The sequence below is a fragment of the Chelmon rostratus genome, chromosome 17 (genome assembly GCF_017976325.1).
Source record: "Chelmon rostratus isolate fCheRos1 chromosome 17, fCheRos1.pri, whole genome shotgun sequence".
NCBI classification, from domain to species: Eukaryota; Metazoa; Chordata; class Actinopteri; order Chaetodontiformes; family Chaetodontidae; genus Chelmon; species Chelmon rostratus.
The window spans coordinates 1,982,021-1,998,684 of record NC_055674.1 but is presented as its reverse complement, the minus strand read 5'-3'; the positions used below and the strand labels follow the sequence as shown (position 1 = coordinate 1,998,684).

The 16,664-nt window shown below is 47.7% G+C and overlaps 1 protein-coding gene across 2 annotated transcripts in view; it reads left to right on the top strand.

Annotated features, from left to right (window-relative positions):
• The first annotated feature begins 4,507 nt into the window (after positions 1-4,507).
• LOC121620433 (RNA binding protein fox-1 homolog 3-like) overlaps positions 4,508-16,664 on the top strand; it is a 29,446-nt gene continuing 17,289 nt past the window's right edge. Inside the window, exons 1-4 of one of the 2 annotated variants that reach the window (XM_041956471.1) lie at positions 4,538-4,756; positions 4,805-4,807; positions 12,015-12,158; positions 16,244-16,297. In XM_041956471.1, the coding sequence (XP_041812405.1) occupies positions 4,538-4,756; positions 4,805-4,807; positions 12,015-12,158; positions 16,244-16,297 (420 nt within the window). Of the gene's footprint in view, positions 4,757-4,804; positions 4,808-12,014; positions 12,159-16,243; positions 16,298-16,664 lie in introns of both variants that reach the window. The other variant, XM_041956472.1, reaches the window with a different exon arrangement.

Genomic DNA, 16,664 nt, shown 5'->3' with positions numbered 1-16,664 from the left:
GCTGCGAGTAGGGGAGCAGGAGGGACGTTTCTTGCTGGAGACTATCAGCGTCATACGGTAGGATCCATGTAAAGCAGGAAGGCTTTTGCTGAAAAATGATCCAAGGTGCATGTGACTTAGCCGCAGCCATAAAGCTGCCCACTCCATCACGGCCGAGATTGCCGAGATTGATCAGCCCGCTCCCATTTGAGTGATTTCCCTCCGGATTCAATGCAACGCAATTAGTCGCCTGCAGTATTTTGCCTTTGTGTTGCTCTTTGACCCTCCATCGCACGTATGAGTCAGTGCAGCACTCTGCCGATATGAGTTCCTCCTAACAGCTCGTGTATTTGCACAGCCCATCTCCTCTTGGCCTCTCAACGCCGTCCCTCCCAGCGCCGCTAAAGAGGATCACGGATCGCTGGCGAGCGGCCAAGTCGTTGTACCTGCTGAGATGGAATATAGCCTTGACCATCTACAGGGGGGTTAGCACCAGCGAAAGTCTCCGTCTCCCCCTTTGAATACTGAACGCTGGGAGTTTCTCTCAGACTGGAAGCCTCGGCAGTGGGCATTACCACAAGGCCTTCCTGACCTCTTTGGCTCCTGATGCTGACTGTAAAAACAAAAACTCCGCTCCAAAAGTGATCTCCTTAAGTACGGGTTTCCAATCCAATTTTACACAAGGAGAGTGCTTAAGATTAGAGATAGTGTTTTTTATTGTGCTCTTCAGTAATAGGAGTAGAAAGGGTGAAAGGAGAGATGGAGGGAAAGGGGACTGGAAAGGATGGGAGATCGATAAAGGCTGCTCTCTCCGGTTGCCTTTATTCTTCGTCGCGGTGTCCGTTGGGACGAGGTTTAGGCGGCTCATGGCAGCAGGCCATGTAAGGGGGGCATTAAAGTGCCGCAAAGGGACCTGCTCTTTTCCCATAAACAGGGCTGCAGGTAGAGAAACACTCGCCAGGATCCCAATATAACAGCAACTGTAGCGCTCGTTCGCAGCCATAATGAACAAGCAATCTCTTTCAGCGGAATGAGATGTGCCGTGTACCTGACTGGTTCGTCTTGGAGAGCTTTTCATTAGGCACCGTGGATTATCCTGACGACGGCGAGTCAGCCCGAGCGAAAAGGGCGCGTGGTCGCACTGGGACGAGCACAACTCCCCTGATTTGCATGGGCCTTTTTTCTTCTCCCAGTTCATTTCCAGTTGAATAACTCGTTTGTCACATACATCAGAGGAAGGCGAAGATCATACGAGAGCTAGTGTTACTTTGTGTTTCACTAATGAGGCCTGTGCTCTCCGCCTCCTTGCTTTTGCCTTGGTGCCCTTTGAAACAGCGACGACATGGCGCTACAACACTCTGGTAGTTTTCTTTCTCCAAAACTGAGCTCGGGGCTGTTATCCTGTTTGTGTGTCACTTGGCTCTGTCTCAGTCCTCTGCACTTGTTTAAGGCTCAAATAGCAACAGACCTGACACAGATATACTGGCCTGTGTGCCTTGAGTGGAACAATTCAGGTTCTAACCCGAGCGCAGAGGGACACTCGGAGGAGGATGATGATTTAACAAGTTTAGCGGAACATGTCATGAGAAATCCAGAAGTGAGGCGTGAAGAAGAAACAGAGCAGTAACCAGTGCTGCCAGTCAGGAAAGTAAACTACATCACAGATTTCCCCAAACTAAGCAACTGTCACGTAAATAGCTGAGGATACAGAAAACAACTAAAACCAGAAGCCCTCTTACAACTTACTCAACAGAAACAGCAGAACAAATTACCCAAAAAAATCTCAAGCACTGAAGGATCATGACCAAAAAGGATCCACAGATAACCAAGAATGTAGCCCCCTCCTCCACCACCACCTGATCACCGTCACAGTCCTTCGTCATTTACCACTCTGGCTTCAATACCTAATCACTCATAATGGACAACAAAAGTCTTCACTCGATTATCAGTTTTTGCTTTACTGCTACATCAGTATTGTAGAATTGACACCTGAGCACCTGGTGATCAGAAACCCAAAACAGCAGTGTGCTGGAGGGGGCGTGTTGCAGCAGGTAACAGTGAGAAGATGAAACACGGTCCAGTTTAAGTGATGCATCCCGGAGCATGAAGGTTGGCCTGCATTGTTTTACCCTGAATGTGCTAATGAGGTGGTCTCATTGAATTAATGAGCGGTTTTCTGAAGGCCGGAGGCGCCACAGTGCTCAGGATTGAATCAGGAGGACCCAGCGAGCAAAGTGAGGTTCCTCAAACCTGGAATACAGCTTTATCCTGCATTCTGAAAGCAGGAGATGATGTCTATTACTGGGCGTGTAAACACGCTCAGTAACTCCTCAGCAAATCCTTAAAAACACCAATCAGGACCGTGGGCAGAGATCTTGACAGTGACTAACTGAAAGACATAACGGAGGCTTTGATCTCCTTAATGACAAGAACAGTGTTTGATGTGGAAACAGTTGAACACAGCACCTTCGTGTTTGCGGGCTGCTGAGCTTTCCGTCTCTGCTGGACCGTCGAGCGCCGATGTGTCGATGGTTCGCGCGGGTTAGTTCAAAGGAGGACACGGGATCTGGTAGTACTTTCAGCTGTCATACCAGGAGGTGCATCTTTTTTTAGGTAACCAACCCCATTCTCCTTTAAAATGGGCGCTTAGAAGTTGAAAATTGCCAACATCAAGAGCTTCCTTGAATTAGGATGCCCCGCAATGCAAGTGTGTTATATAATGCCATGACTGGAGGGAGAGGAAAAGTAGAGCACAGGGGTAGAGATTAAAAAAGTTTCTGCATAAAAAGAGAGGGGGGAGGAAGAGATGAGCATGAAAGGGAAAGGGGGGCGGAGGGATTGAGGGAGACAGAGGAGATAGAAATACAGTATAATGAAACAGAGAAGGGGGATTAGGTCAGGCAGGAGTGAGGGTCCACTCTTGCAGCAGGAGCAGCCTTGAGGCCCCGCAGGTTGCAGGAAGCTGGTCAATCCCCCCCCCCCCCCCCCCCCCCTCTCAAGGCTCCTCTCTTTTTTCATTTAGATAATGGAGCATTTGCTTAATTGGCAGAGCACAGTTTAGGCTGAGGTTTGTTTGCCAACACGTCAGAGCAGAGTTATTTCCACTACATTTACAGCACAGTGTTGCTCAGCTCTCTCATTAAAACCACAGCCTCCTCCTGCCCAGATAGAGCTTTCTGTGGAAATCTCCAGAAAGAGGCCAAACACCACAGCAGCAAAAAAAAAAAGAGGAATAAAACACGTTTATCTCCTATCTCACCATCCCCAGCCAGCTTGTAAAGGAAGAGACAGAAACTTCTCTATCTGTTTACTGTTATTGTTTTTCTCCAATCATAAACCCTCACTTCTCGCTGCCGCTGTGCGCTTTTTCCTCCTTCTCTCTTATCGAAAGAGTTATGCATTGAGCTCACATGATCTGTATCTTTAAATTTGATTGAGGGTATTTGCGGGGGGTGTTATTGGATTTCAGTGTTATTGTCTCACCTTTTCCCTCTGCGTTTTTAATGTTGGGATGGATATTCGCTCCGGCAACACTGATCGCGCTGTTCTGCTCATTAGTCTGGATTCGCAGAGCCTGGCGCTTTGCAACAATAAGACATGCACTTCTGTAGTCCAGCCATTACTGAGTTTAACAATGTGCACCAGCCAGAAAAGTCCATTATTTCTGCAGCTCATCATCTCAAGCATCCACACGAGACAAAGGGTCTGTGAAACTGCTTCATTGCAAAGGGCCATCTATCACTTAAGTCAGGAGCAGAGACTAAAAAACATACAGTGTGAGGTGCAAGGCACCACATACAGTTTGTTCGGGGAGCAAATGGAAGAGCGAGAGAGGAAGAAGGCGACGAGTTCTTTTTCTTAATATTTAAAACTGTCAAGTACCAAAAGGTTGCATCAAATGTTTAATTCAGCTTCGATTAGAAATTCAGATGCAGTTTTATGTTGCCAAGGTTCTCGGCTGCAAAATGAAACCTGGGTGATGCGACAGAAAAGTCCTGCTACCGAAACTCAGGTATCATTTTCGCACCTGTGTCGAATTATTCCAAACGACACGGAAACAAAGCGGAGATGGCGAGCGGTAGGAGAGCTCGTGACCTGAGACACCAGCTAACGTTAAAGTAGGCGAGCTCGGAGAGGCAGCAGCTGCTACTTTAACAGACCTGTCATTGAAATCAAAGGCCCTAATCAAAATTTTATCAATTAATTGATCTTTCCTCTTGTGCTTTGCCACGAGTGCAATTGAGATTCCCCCTGACTCTTGCCCCTCCAACAGCGAGCCATGCTCTACAACATAAACTGTGTTCATTAGCCATGATCAAGGAATCCTGTAATCTGAGCTGAGCTGTGATATGATGGCTGTTTCCCCCCCCGACTTAGTTGGTTTGCAGGACAGCTCTCCCCAGTTGCCTTCCAAACCGCTCTGGTGGACCCGCACATCTTTCATGCCGCTCGTACAATCAAACAATGGAAATCAAACTTTGATCTGCAGTTCTAACACTTGCCTCCTGTTGTGTGTTTCTCGCAGGGTAACCAAGAGGCCACCAACCCCCCGGAAGCGATGGCCCAGCCGTACACCCCAGCCCAGTACCCACCTCCCCCACAGAATGGCATCCCCGCAGAGTTCGCGGCACCGCACCCGCTTCCAACGCAGGACTACACCGGGCAGAGCCGGGTCCCCGAGCACGCCATGACCCTCTACACGCCCACACAGACGCACAGCGAGCCGGCCGGCACTGACAACAGCACGCCCGCCATCACCGCCACCACGACCGCACCGGTCAGTGCCCTTCATCATCTGCAAACACTGTTCTCAACACGCTGTCAGCAAGTAAAAGACATTATTATTTACCTTTTTCCTTTATGTAACATTGATCACATGACCAAAAGTATGCTGTTCATTACTCAAAGCTTCTTTTCTGATGGCGGTCAGAAGTGTTATTTCTAACATCGATATAAAATCGTGATTAATTAGCAAATGAGCCACAAGTCTGCATGATTGCCAGCTAAATCTGAATATTCCTTGTAAGTTGTTCCCCCTCCCTGACTCAGTTTCTCTGAGGAACGTCGGCTTTTCTCTGTTACTCATTCAGTCCTTGCATCGCCTGCTGTTGCCTGAAGCCTGAACGTCTCAGCACCATTCGTGCTGGAGAAGTCTTCCCTCGTCCTGCTCATCTCTGCGCTGTACAGAAAAATCCAGCTAAACATTAAAAGCGGTTAGGACAAATCTCCTTCTGTCAGTTTATTACTGAAGGTGTGAGAGTCGTTTGCACAAACTGCGCAAATTAAAATGAATGAATAAGAATTACACCTTTAATCATGCTCGTTCTCAAAATTTCTTACTTTACAAATATGGTCCTTCTCTATTATTATATAAATATATAATTTTTCAGTTGTCTTCATGAACTAAAATTTTATAGCTCCATTAGTTTTACGTGCATTTGAAACTTTATTCCAGTGACACCGGCAGTGTTGTGATGGATCACATCACAGACACTAATCTGAGCCTTCTTAGTAAACAGTGGGGGCTGAACTGAAACGGGGGCTGATCGTCAGGGGTGAACTTAACGAAAAAAGTGCTCGTAAAATAAAAATGCATTTCTGAAGAGCCATTTAGTGTCCCCTAAAAGACACGTAAACCTGAGCTGTTTCATTGATTTACGCCACCGCGACCACCCCCACCAACACCACCCCCACCAACACCACCACATCTTTGGTGTGTTAAAAGACCAAAAGAAAAAAAAAATTTGCTTTTCTCAATGAGCCACAATCAATTGCTGTTTAGTCAGATCAGCTAATTATTTGTAACTGCATCCAAATATTTGAGACCTTCCTTTACACTCCAGATATTATCCTCTGCCTGACTGTGCCAGGAAATAATTACATCCTTCTTTCACTGATTTTCACCTCACCAGAGGAGTGCATGTATTTAAATTGCTGGCACTCCGAGTGGAAAACAAACCCCTGGCAATGCTGCACATTGAGATACTGCTTGGAAGTGAGCGAAATTCCAAATGATGTATTAAACATTTCATCCCTGTGTGCTGATACTCTTATATGGAAAGCCTTGACCTGGGATTTACCTTCAGAAGAGGCAGATGTAGATAAAAAGGAGGACGACTTAGCTCCAAACTTTAGAGATGCGTCTACAAAGGCGGATAATGCTGGCAGAGATGAGGAAAAAAAAAGACCTTCAGACCCTCTTTTCTCCTTTAGCATGAAAACACCTGCTGGGAGAGGTCACGGCGAGGCCACGGGCCTCCTGAGAGGGATCTGGGTCACTCATAAAGACCACCGTTAATAACTCAATTTTCCCAGCCTCACAATTACCGCACCGCTACGAACATTTGGCAGCGGAAAAGTGCTTATGCAGCACAAGCAGAGCAATCGCACGGCGTGGCGCGTTATCATCGCCTGTAATGTAGCAATGTTTGATTTGGAGATTTGTGCGACGCTCTCCAACTGCTCCGCGCTTATACGGCGCACTTACAGTAATGGCTGACACACGAGAGAGTTTGAAGTGAGGAGAGACTTGGCGGGAGGTTGAGCCTCCTCCTCCTCCTCCGTCCCCCCCCCCCTTCCGACACCGTGCACCACTCCTCCGCTCGCTATCTTTCGCCGTCTCCCCTCTCTATCCATTTCGCATTTGATTTCATTTCATCTGCTCACCCGCTGTGAAGAAAGCCCAGAGACGGTGGCCATGGAGAGATGAGAGCTCGCCTTGCTTTCCATCGCGCTCTTCCCCTCTCTCGCGCCGTCCCCACTTTCCTCCATCTTCATTCTCTGCATCCACGCTCTCCCCACTTCCACCCATCCTTTCTCAGGCAGGACAGAGGGATGAGATTAGTGGGGTGTAAACAGAGAGTCTAATCCTCGGGGGCTGCTGGTGTAGTGTCGCCCACCGCTGTGTTCCCCGGCTTTAATGACAGACCCAGCCTGTTTGCTCTGGGTGCCACAGACGGGCCCGGGTGCCTTTGATTAGGGCACCCTGCAGAAACACAGATTGAGGGAGCAGATCAGCGACTCGCTGCGACTCTCCCCCTCGCCCTCCTCCCTTGGCTCGACTCTGCTGCGCTCAGCTTCCCTACCCCACGACGACGCTTTACTCTGCACGTCTTCTCGACTTAAAGACTTAAAAAGAGTCAAGAGAGAGTGAAAATTCAGTGAAACGTATGGATTCTGTGTGAATTCCCCGCAGAGAGCGGAGAGCGTGTATGTTTTAATGAGGCGCTTCTCCTCTCTGTTTCTGTCTGCGTCTACCAGTCACTCGTCTATACTGGGAAGGTGGCGCTGTCCAGAGCCAGACCTCTGGGACCTCGCTCTGTGCCATGTTCAAACAAGCTGACTTGAAAGCAGGCGACTTGAGGAAGAGAGGCAGCCCCCAACTTTTCTCCAAATCCTTAGAGATGAGGGTAGCAGAGGGCTGCCAGGGAGCTCTGCTGGAGAAAAAAAAAAAAAAAAAAGCTCGTTATCTGGCTCAGTTCAAATAGTCTGAGGTTTGGTTGAATTTCATGAGTAATCATTCTCTTTTCAGATAACAAATTAAGGCAGTGGCGTTAGGGCAGCGCTCAATTCCAGATTTTTCACAGCCCGTGTCAGCGGCATGAAGACTCTCCAAAGGGTATTCTGGAGGACTGTGATAACATAGACGCACGCACGAATACACAAGAGCATGTGGGGAAACATGGCGTGCATGCATTCGCACATACGCGCACTCCCTCTTCTCTCCTGAGCGGTGTAGCTTTCAGAGGCGGTGCTGATGGCAGCATGTAGGCCACCAGTTAAAAAGGGATGACTGCGTTCTCTGAAGGAGCCACTGATTTCCCCCCACTGTAAAGCCCCATTTTAAAAGATGTTACAGATATGCTCAATGTGAAAACACTCAGGGGTGATTTAAAGGATAACGCTGCTGCTATCTGTATTTCTCCTTTTGTCAACAAACCCCATGAAGAGACCAAAATGTCTCTCAAAATGTCCGGACTTCTCCACCCGGTCTGTGACTCTCAGCTCCGAGCCCATTGGTTCCCCCTGAAGAGGTAAAACTTTAAAAACACCTCACAAATATCTGGTTTGGCTCAGCAACTTCCTCAAACAGCTGCTCGCTGTAGTTCTTATCAGACAAGCAGGAGGTAATGGTGCATTTGTTGGGGACTATTTTCAGCGGCGGATTAATCCACATTTGGTGCTGTAGTGAGTGTTTGTGGCAGCAGGACGGTGTGTGTGTGTTCGTGGTGATGAAGGAACATGTCCGTTCTTTGGTCTTGGTAATTGCATGTCCTCCAGTTTTAATTGTTTCAGGTTTATTTCAGGGAAATCGTGTCTAAATACTACAATACCCATGATCCTCTGTTTTGGTGCATTTACACTTTATTGTTGCATTTGGGACCAAATCGCTGCAGAATTCATCTCATGTGATCCAGAATCTGAAATTTAAGCTCAGTGATGAGAGACTTGTACTTGACTTCCTCTTCTGGCGTGTTTTTTAATGACAGACGGGTATTTTCTGACAGAAGGCGTATTATTGGTGCTTCAGCTCCCAGTCACCTAAAATCGTTTATGCAGAAAATGAACGGGACCTTTAACTGTCGCCCGAACGCCCAAAATAACTCCTCTACCTTTCACTATTTTATATGAATCAGAGGGAGGAGGTGGGGCGGCCCCTCTATACTCCACACTTACCCCCGTCACACCCCCTGCTCTCTCAGGTGATGGAGGAGATAAATTTGCAGCTTCTTTAGAAAAAGAAAACAAACAGTAGAGGACTGGCAGAGGAAAATAATGAATTAAAGCTCAGGCATTATAATTCTTGTGAGCGAAGACTCAGTACCCTCCCCCCCACCCACCACCACCACATTTAATCGGATGTAATCTACCTGCTTGGCAGCATTCCAATCAGATAGTTTCAATTATGCTCTTGTAATGCCACTCTGCAAGGAGGGGAAAGTGCTGAGCAGAGCACTTTGCAGGCGATTTGCAAATAACAGCAAGGGAGTCTTTTAGAGAAATGACTGAACAGGAAGCCGGAGAGTTGCCGGAGTTGACAGCTCTCTCACTCTCTGGTTTGCTGGCTGTGGCGGTGACGGCGTGTTTTGCATCCCACCTCCTCCTCCTCCCTGTGACAGCAGCTGTCGGGACAGTAAAGTGCCACTGAAGGTGGCCTCCTATGGTAATACGGAGGTAATTATTTTCCACTGCAACACCACCATCTCGCAGCCAGGCGGGCTGGAGCCTCGGGAGCGGCGCGCAGAGGCAGGCATCCCGGATCTCAGTGACACTCCAACTTATTGAGTTAGTAGGATGCAGTCTGGGGCGCTCGGGAGTCAGCGATTCAGTATTTGTGTTCTCCATATGTGTATTTGCCCCTGATGTCAGCGCGCTGCCGGCCCGTCTGAGCGCCGAGTGAAAGTTAATCTGGATGTTTGCAAACATGTGGCCGCGCTTGCCGTGATAAAAAGCCAGACAGACAGAGCTGGAGGACAGGGGTGCTCAGTAGTCTGGCAACATACGCTAAAGGTCGATAGTGTCATGTGTGACCGATGAAACAGATTGACCCGCGGGGCTCTGGTACCTTGTCACCCTCCACGGTCCGAGCATCTGTCTGCAATGTGTCACCCCCGGGGCCCAACATGGCTACTCAGGCTATTAACCTCCAGCACGCGAGGACACAGCAGAGTTAAGACCCCTCCGCCCGTCTCTCTCTGTCACAAATCCACTCCTCACCGTCCGGCAGGCCGGCTCGGTGCATTTCGCGGCTCCCGTGTCCTTCGCCACTTGTTAACCTCTGGTCTGGATGCCGGCGAGCCCGGGCGGGACTTCGGTAGCTGCCGCCAACCTGCCCTACCTGGATGGCTGCAGGGGAGACAAAGTGGGACCTTGAATCAAACAACTGTCACTGTTAACAATGTATGTCACCGTCTCGGAATGGGCCATAAAAACCAAATAAATGACGGCCATTACAGTGGAGATTGTGATTATGATAATGAGAATAATAAAGGCGATCATCATTACGATCATGATGATAATGATAATACTGTGATGATGAATTATAATGAATAAATCCCTACCCCATTTCCTAAATGGTGGGAAATGTATCACTAAGAGTGGCCTGCAGCCATCTGACAGCCTCAGAGCAGGGTGAGGGTTATCAGTGTGTGTGTGTGCGTGTGTGCGTGTGCGCCCATGCACGTGTCATTTGAACCGTTTGTACTCTGGAAACAGCCTCCTCCCTTTTCACGTCTGTATCTCGGTACAAGATTGTGTCTGTGTATGTGACTTCCCAGCCAGTGTATAGTGTGTTTGCCGTGCTCGGAGAGCACTTCCCAGGAGACCTTGCAGTTTACATATCACATTCAAACAGCTTTTGTGCTCAATATCTGCCACTTCCACTCCCTCGCCTCCCGTGCTCCCCGTGCTCCCCTCCTCTCTGTGTTTCGATATTTAGTCCCTCTCACTGGCACCAAATCATCGTTTTTATCCTTTTTAATCATTTGCTGGCTCTTGCAGAATGGGCAGAAAAACACAGCGCCGGCCGTTTGCTCAAACGCTTAAAACTAACTTTACGTTTTCCTGATGAGTGACCTCGTGTGGGCTTGAGAGTAATTACCGTCGTGTCTCAGAAGCAACGCTGGAAGTGGTCTGATGCTGTTATAGATTCGCAAAACCTCTTAGGGAGGAAATCAGGCCGATCAGAGATCAGAGGTTTGCTGATGATTTGCTTTCTCCAAAGTTCAAATATGCACCAATCAACACCTGTGAAGCTCAGTAATGAACAAGGCGATCAGGTTTCTTTTATCTGCACGTTAGAAAAAAAGCTTTTTATTCAGTTTATTCATCTGCTCAGTGCTTCTGTGCAGCGTTACACCACGTACACTCGATCGTTACAGGAAGTCACTGCCCCCGGCAGCACACAATTTTCACTCGCATCTGTGTTTGAGTGCTGGATCTACAGCCAGATATGTGTTTATCAGCCAGCATTAGAGGCGTCAGCCATTCTTTTCGCTTTGGACACAGCCGGGCTAGCTGCCTTCCCCTGCTTCCAGTCTTTATGCTAAGCTAGGCTAATTGCCTACACTTAATGCTCACACATGAGATCGATATTCATCTTCACACCTTTCAAAACATTGAACTGTGTAAAGTCATTTCTTCATTTAACCAAATTGTGCAACATTTAAATATACTAACAAACAAACTGTTTTGCCTAATAACAGTATATTACCCTTTTTTGTGTGGAAATGTTTGATATGTTTTTATTCCTATTAATTTATCATCTTTACTTCCTTTATGCTCATGTTCTTGGCCTTTTTCTCATTTGATCTATAAATATTATTATATAATAATATAGTAATTATAATAATAATTTATTATTATTATATTATTAGCACCAGGGTGCATAAAAGCGAGGATAAACTATGCCGTTGACCAATGAGGTTTTATCCACAGAAACACATCAGAAAAAGAAACCGCCTCAAAAACAAGGTCCATCTGAACAGACAAGCCACCAGCAGCCTCAGTGAAATCCATCACTGGTGTCACAGAGAGAAACAAGTGGAATTTGTCATTGACATCAGACACGTCATTTATATAGAAATGTCAGCATAGCATTCGCATAATGATGGAAACAACAACGCTGAGGGCTTTGGGCCTCGCACTCTGATGGCTGTGTGCAAACGTCACCAATAATGTGTCTTTAGTCTAGACATGTCAGGGCTCTGTTGGATCTATATCCACGCCTTTTTGTCAGCGCCTTCAATCTTCCCCGTTGCTCAAGAGCTAAGTGCAAGAGATTAATAAGTGGATTTGTAATGCACAACCTCAGGTTTGACACTATAAGTCATCGGCTGTTTATCGCTTTGGCTTTCTCGCGGATTGAAAAATGGCAGACGCTGAGTAAGTTAGTTAGCCAGGCCTCCCACCCCACCCTACAGCCCGCACCCACCACCCTCCCTCCTCCTCCCCCCTATGCAGGACCGGGAGGTACAGTATACTGTAGCAGCTAATGAGCAGCTTGTGTCTTTTCTCTGTTTGTTTCCCTCCGGCAGACAGATGATGTGACGCAAACAGAGGGCTCTCAGCAGCTCCAGCTCCAGCACTCAGACTCTTCAGAGAAGCAGCAGCCCAAACGGTTACATGTCTCCAACATTCCCTTCCGCTTCCGGGACCCTGACCTAAGGCAAATGTTTGGGGTGAGTACCTTGAAGGAAAACTCCGGTTTGTTACCGCTGCAGTCTTGCTGTTGTAGGTTTGGTCATGATAACACTGCTTGCTGAGTTACCTCCAGTCATGTGGGAACACGTTGAAAACACAAGCAGTCAGGTGACCAGACGGGTTGTAAAAGTGAAATTCAGCACACCCGAAATGTTGGTAATACTCCTCGTTGCAGGGCGTCCCACTGTGTTTCATATTGGAGGCGCTCCACCTCCCCTGAAACAAACATCCACTAACATCAGAAGACATTATTACACTATTATGAAGCCGAATATTTGGCTGATTAAGCTTCAGAGAAAATGAGCAGTGGGGCTAAATTGCACAACAAAGGCCACATATTTAATGAGCCAGACGAGTGCTCAAACCGGCATCTCTGACTATAATGTCAGGAAAAAGAGAAAACCTCAAACAGCCCAGCACTGTTAGACGTAGGTCTGGCTAACCTGAGGATGGTTTAAAACCTGTTTGATCACCTGACTGTCCCCAAATCTCAGCAAATGATGGCATCAATGCTGTTTTTCACAATAGGAACAATAAACTATAATATATATATTTAAAAAAGAATTAGCTTTAATTATTAATCATTTTCCTCGTTAGCAGTTCAGAGGTGACACATGCAGAGTGGTCATTTGACATATCAGCATACCAGAACAGAAACTCTCTCTTTCTCTCTGTGTGTCTTTGCCAATTAATGAGTCAATGAATAGTTCAACACCTCACCCTCGTGCCTCACAAAGAATTGCCTCCATAAGAATTGAACCAAACACCCCCAATTCAATAACGATAATGGATCTGAATGGAGATGATTGCCAAAAACGTACTTTAAATGTTATGCGCTAATTGGACCATTAGAACCCAGAGGCGTTAATTCTCATCGTTATGAAGACAACATCCAGCTGATGATATTAATTACTCGAGAGGCCCGGCTGTGGCTTTATAAATTGCAGACAACATGGCTGCTCTCTCTCTCTTTCTCTCTCTGATTGTTGGCTTTATTGTTCCCAGCTCTGGTGCAGGTCGTGTGGAATCCAAATCGCCTCAGTAATTAGCTCGGAGGCTTTGTGTGCCCGGCCGGCGCGTGCAGATATACGATACTAAATTGATCGCAGCCCACCCAGTTCCCCTCAATCACCCCACTCACCCACACGGTGCCCGTTCCTTCCCGTTACATGCCCTGCCCTTCTCGGCGGTTGGCATAGTGGAGGATTGTGGGATTGATTGTCTTGGGTAGAGCTTGGCAATGAGATAGCTGGTCCGCTCCACCCTCTGACATGGCCTCCACAATGGGCCTTTGTGTGATCAGCATGTGCAAAGCCTCATCCCTCTAGCTCTAATGGCTTCTGGAGCGCCACCGGCTCAATACACCATTAATGTTGCGCATGAGTGAAACCCACAGACATGTAGGCAGGAAGACAGAGTGGAAGGAGAGTGGAGGAGCTGCACGGCCCACTGGAGAAGGCCCCGACAGCGGAGCGAAGCCCCGCCAGGAGCTCCATCTGCTGCTACGCGGCACGGAGAGCCCCCTCTCTGGTGACGGCGGCAAAGGTTTCACCACCAGTGGAAAGCTTCGGAGCCGGCACCCTAAAACAAGGAGGCACGGCCCGGGATGCACCCCGCGCCACCAGATTAAGGGTGTGGAGAAACCTGTGAGCCTTTAACGAGGCGCTGAATGAAGGGCTCATTAGGACGACCACAGCGGACCTTAATCAGTAATTAGAAACTGTGATCTCTGAGAGCGAGTGCGAGTGCAGGGGAAATGAAAACACTCCAAGCGCGAGTGAGCGAGCGCAGCGCGGCGCCCATGCTGCGCTGCTCGAGGGTGCCCTCATTTGTGCGACCGGGTTCTTCAGCAGCGCTTCTCTCAGTGCATGTAAGGGCTCTCACAGCATTCCCCAGAGCAATCAGGACCTCTGCCCTCCCCCATCCTGCTGTCACACTGACTGCTGTGTCTGAACACGCTCTGCTCTGCCACTCCACCGTCTGAACACACAGGGCTGCTGCTGCTGCAGCGTAATTATAGGTTTCTGAAGAGCTTAAAGATATTCAAGCTAATCAAAAGTGGAGGCACAGTGGCCTCGATCTTGTTTGTTGCTTCCACAGTAGGAGCTTAAGGCGTGGGGACTGCAGCGTGTTGTAATTTCATTTCGGAAAAAGGCAGCAAGTTCACACGCTATCAAAGGGCCGTATTAGTGTGTTTACAAGTTTTAGCTCCTTAGCAGCAAGTCATGTATACTGACCATTTTTTCAATTTATTTTTCTCCTTTTCCCACAATCCACTGGTTTCCAGTATTCCAAGCATAAATCCAGTTTATGTTTCTCTGAACATTCAATCCTCTTTACCGCAGCTGCTTGATTCGTCAGCGATGATATAGAAATAAAACACAGGTGATGAGTGGGATAAAGCATGCAAAGCCTCTGGTGTGGTCCTTTACCTTGCGAACATCTGCTGGTGTTTTTGTTCTCGTATCAGTATCGGATTGTTTTTATCGTTTCCGGATGGATGAATCTAGCTGCAGCCTCTTAGATGACGTCAGTCTCTCTTGTCCTCCCTCTGGAGGCTCCTCCCATTGAAGCTATTATTTATCGGTGCTGCTGATGCAGCTGTTTCTGTGTGTGTGTGTGTGTGTGTGTGTGTGTGTGTGTGTGTGTGTGTGAGAGAGAGAGAGACAGAGTGGGTGGGTGGGGATAGAAGTGCATAAGATCACTGGTGAGTAGCGAGCAGTCCCCAGCGCCATGTGGAAATCCACAAAGACGACTTCCTCTGAAACTAATTAATCGACGCCACAAGCCCATTACGCTCGGTTAAAACAATTAGCATCTGCACATTGCGTGGGGAAAGCATTGTCATCTCAGGCGAGAAAGGGGCATCACGCTGGGATATAAATGCCTGTGTGTGTGATCGAGCCGGCGCTTCCCATTCGAATCAATGAAGCTGAGCGCCATATGAGGCATCTATGGAATTTCCTTTCAGGAGCGGATGTATAGGGGAGGAGATGGAGCTACGCCCTGCTGGAACAGAGCAGCTTTTAAATAACCCAGCCTTGTTTTTTTTTCCTTTAACTTGAAGTGGTGAGGTCACCGCGTAACCCTCTCCACTGGGAGGGAACATATGTTTTTCGCTAACCCATAAACCCTCACCTCCTCAAGCCCACTCCACTCACTTCAGCCAGATAATAGCCAGCTCCTCCTAACCCCTATTAGTGGCTCAGTCAAACGATCCATCCATTCCCATTGAGCGTCGACCACATGGAAGGCCCATTTCTTCCCTGTTGTGCCGAAATGAAGGCGACGCGGACCGCTTGACAGGGTAATTACTTTTAATGAAATAATACGGCCATTGTAGACAGCAATTAAAAGTCGCTCTCACTCCACTCATTAGAGGAACTTACAGTTTACTTTCATTCCTCTGCTTTCTAATGATCCAAAGGCAGGCCTGTTAAATCGAAAGGCTGGAGCATGTTAACCCCCGGGGGCCGGCCCTTCGGTCGTGTTGACTGTGCGAGCGCACAAACAGAGGGAGAGAGAATACAGAAAACACACAGAGAGACATATAAAAGAACAGAGAGGTACATTCACGAGCAAACTTTCCACGAGTCAGAGCTCAGAGACTTGAAGAAGTGGGTTTTCCCCAGGTGACCATGAAGGTGGAGGGGGTCCCACATCCCTCCACAGCATCAAAATATAATCCGATGCTTCTTTTGTCTCTTTGTGTTGAAACAAGCAGGCAAACAAACATCAGAAATGCTGATACGCGATCAAAGATGCTGCATTTTTACAGATCCTGTGATCCGGTTTCACATCGTATCGATAGAAATAGGAAAATGCATTAAAGCGGCAGCAGCAGCAGCTTTGAGCTCTCTTTTTAAAGCGTGCCAGTCGGCTTCGAGAACTGTTTGCCGAGCTAACAAATGCAAATTGACCACCATTTCCTCACAAAAGTAACATTTCCATATTGCCTTAATGGTTTTTCTTTCTCCAGTCGTCCTTCTCATGAATTCACAGTCAGTGAGGCTTTCTAACTCCATCTCTGCTCCGCTCTTCTCTTTTTCTTTTCTCTCTGCAGCAATTTGGAAAGATTTTAGATGTGGAGATTATCTTTAATGAGCGAGGATCCAAGGTAAGTGAACTAGAACGCCAGCTGCTTCATTACCATGTACTTCTTCTGTTTCCTAATGATGGCATTAGTGTAGTGTGTACATTGGCTGAGAGTAGTGGTCCCTAAGCCTGGTCCTGGAGAGCTGCATCCACCGTGCCTCTCTTTCTCTTTCTCCCTCCCTCCCTATTGTTTTTGTTGTTGCAGCTCTAACCCAAGTTGTGAATCATTAGCCCTGTCAATCAATTCATTATTGAGCTGTTTCACAATTCACTTAATCCAACAGCAGGCTGCAGGTCTTCAAGCTTATGGAACCGAAACTGCGTGTTTAGGGACCGGGTCCTCTTTGATGCCTGGATGCTGGTCCTCCATTATTCAGGGTTTATCAGTT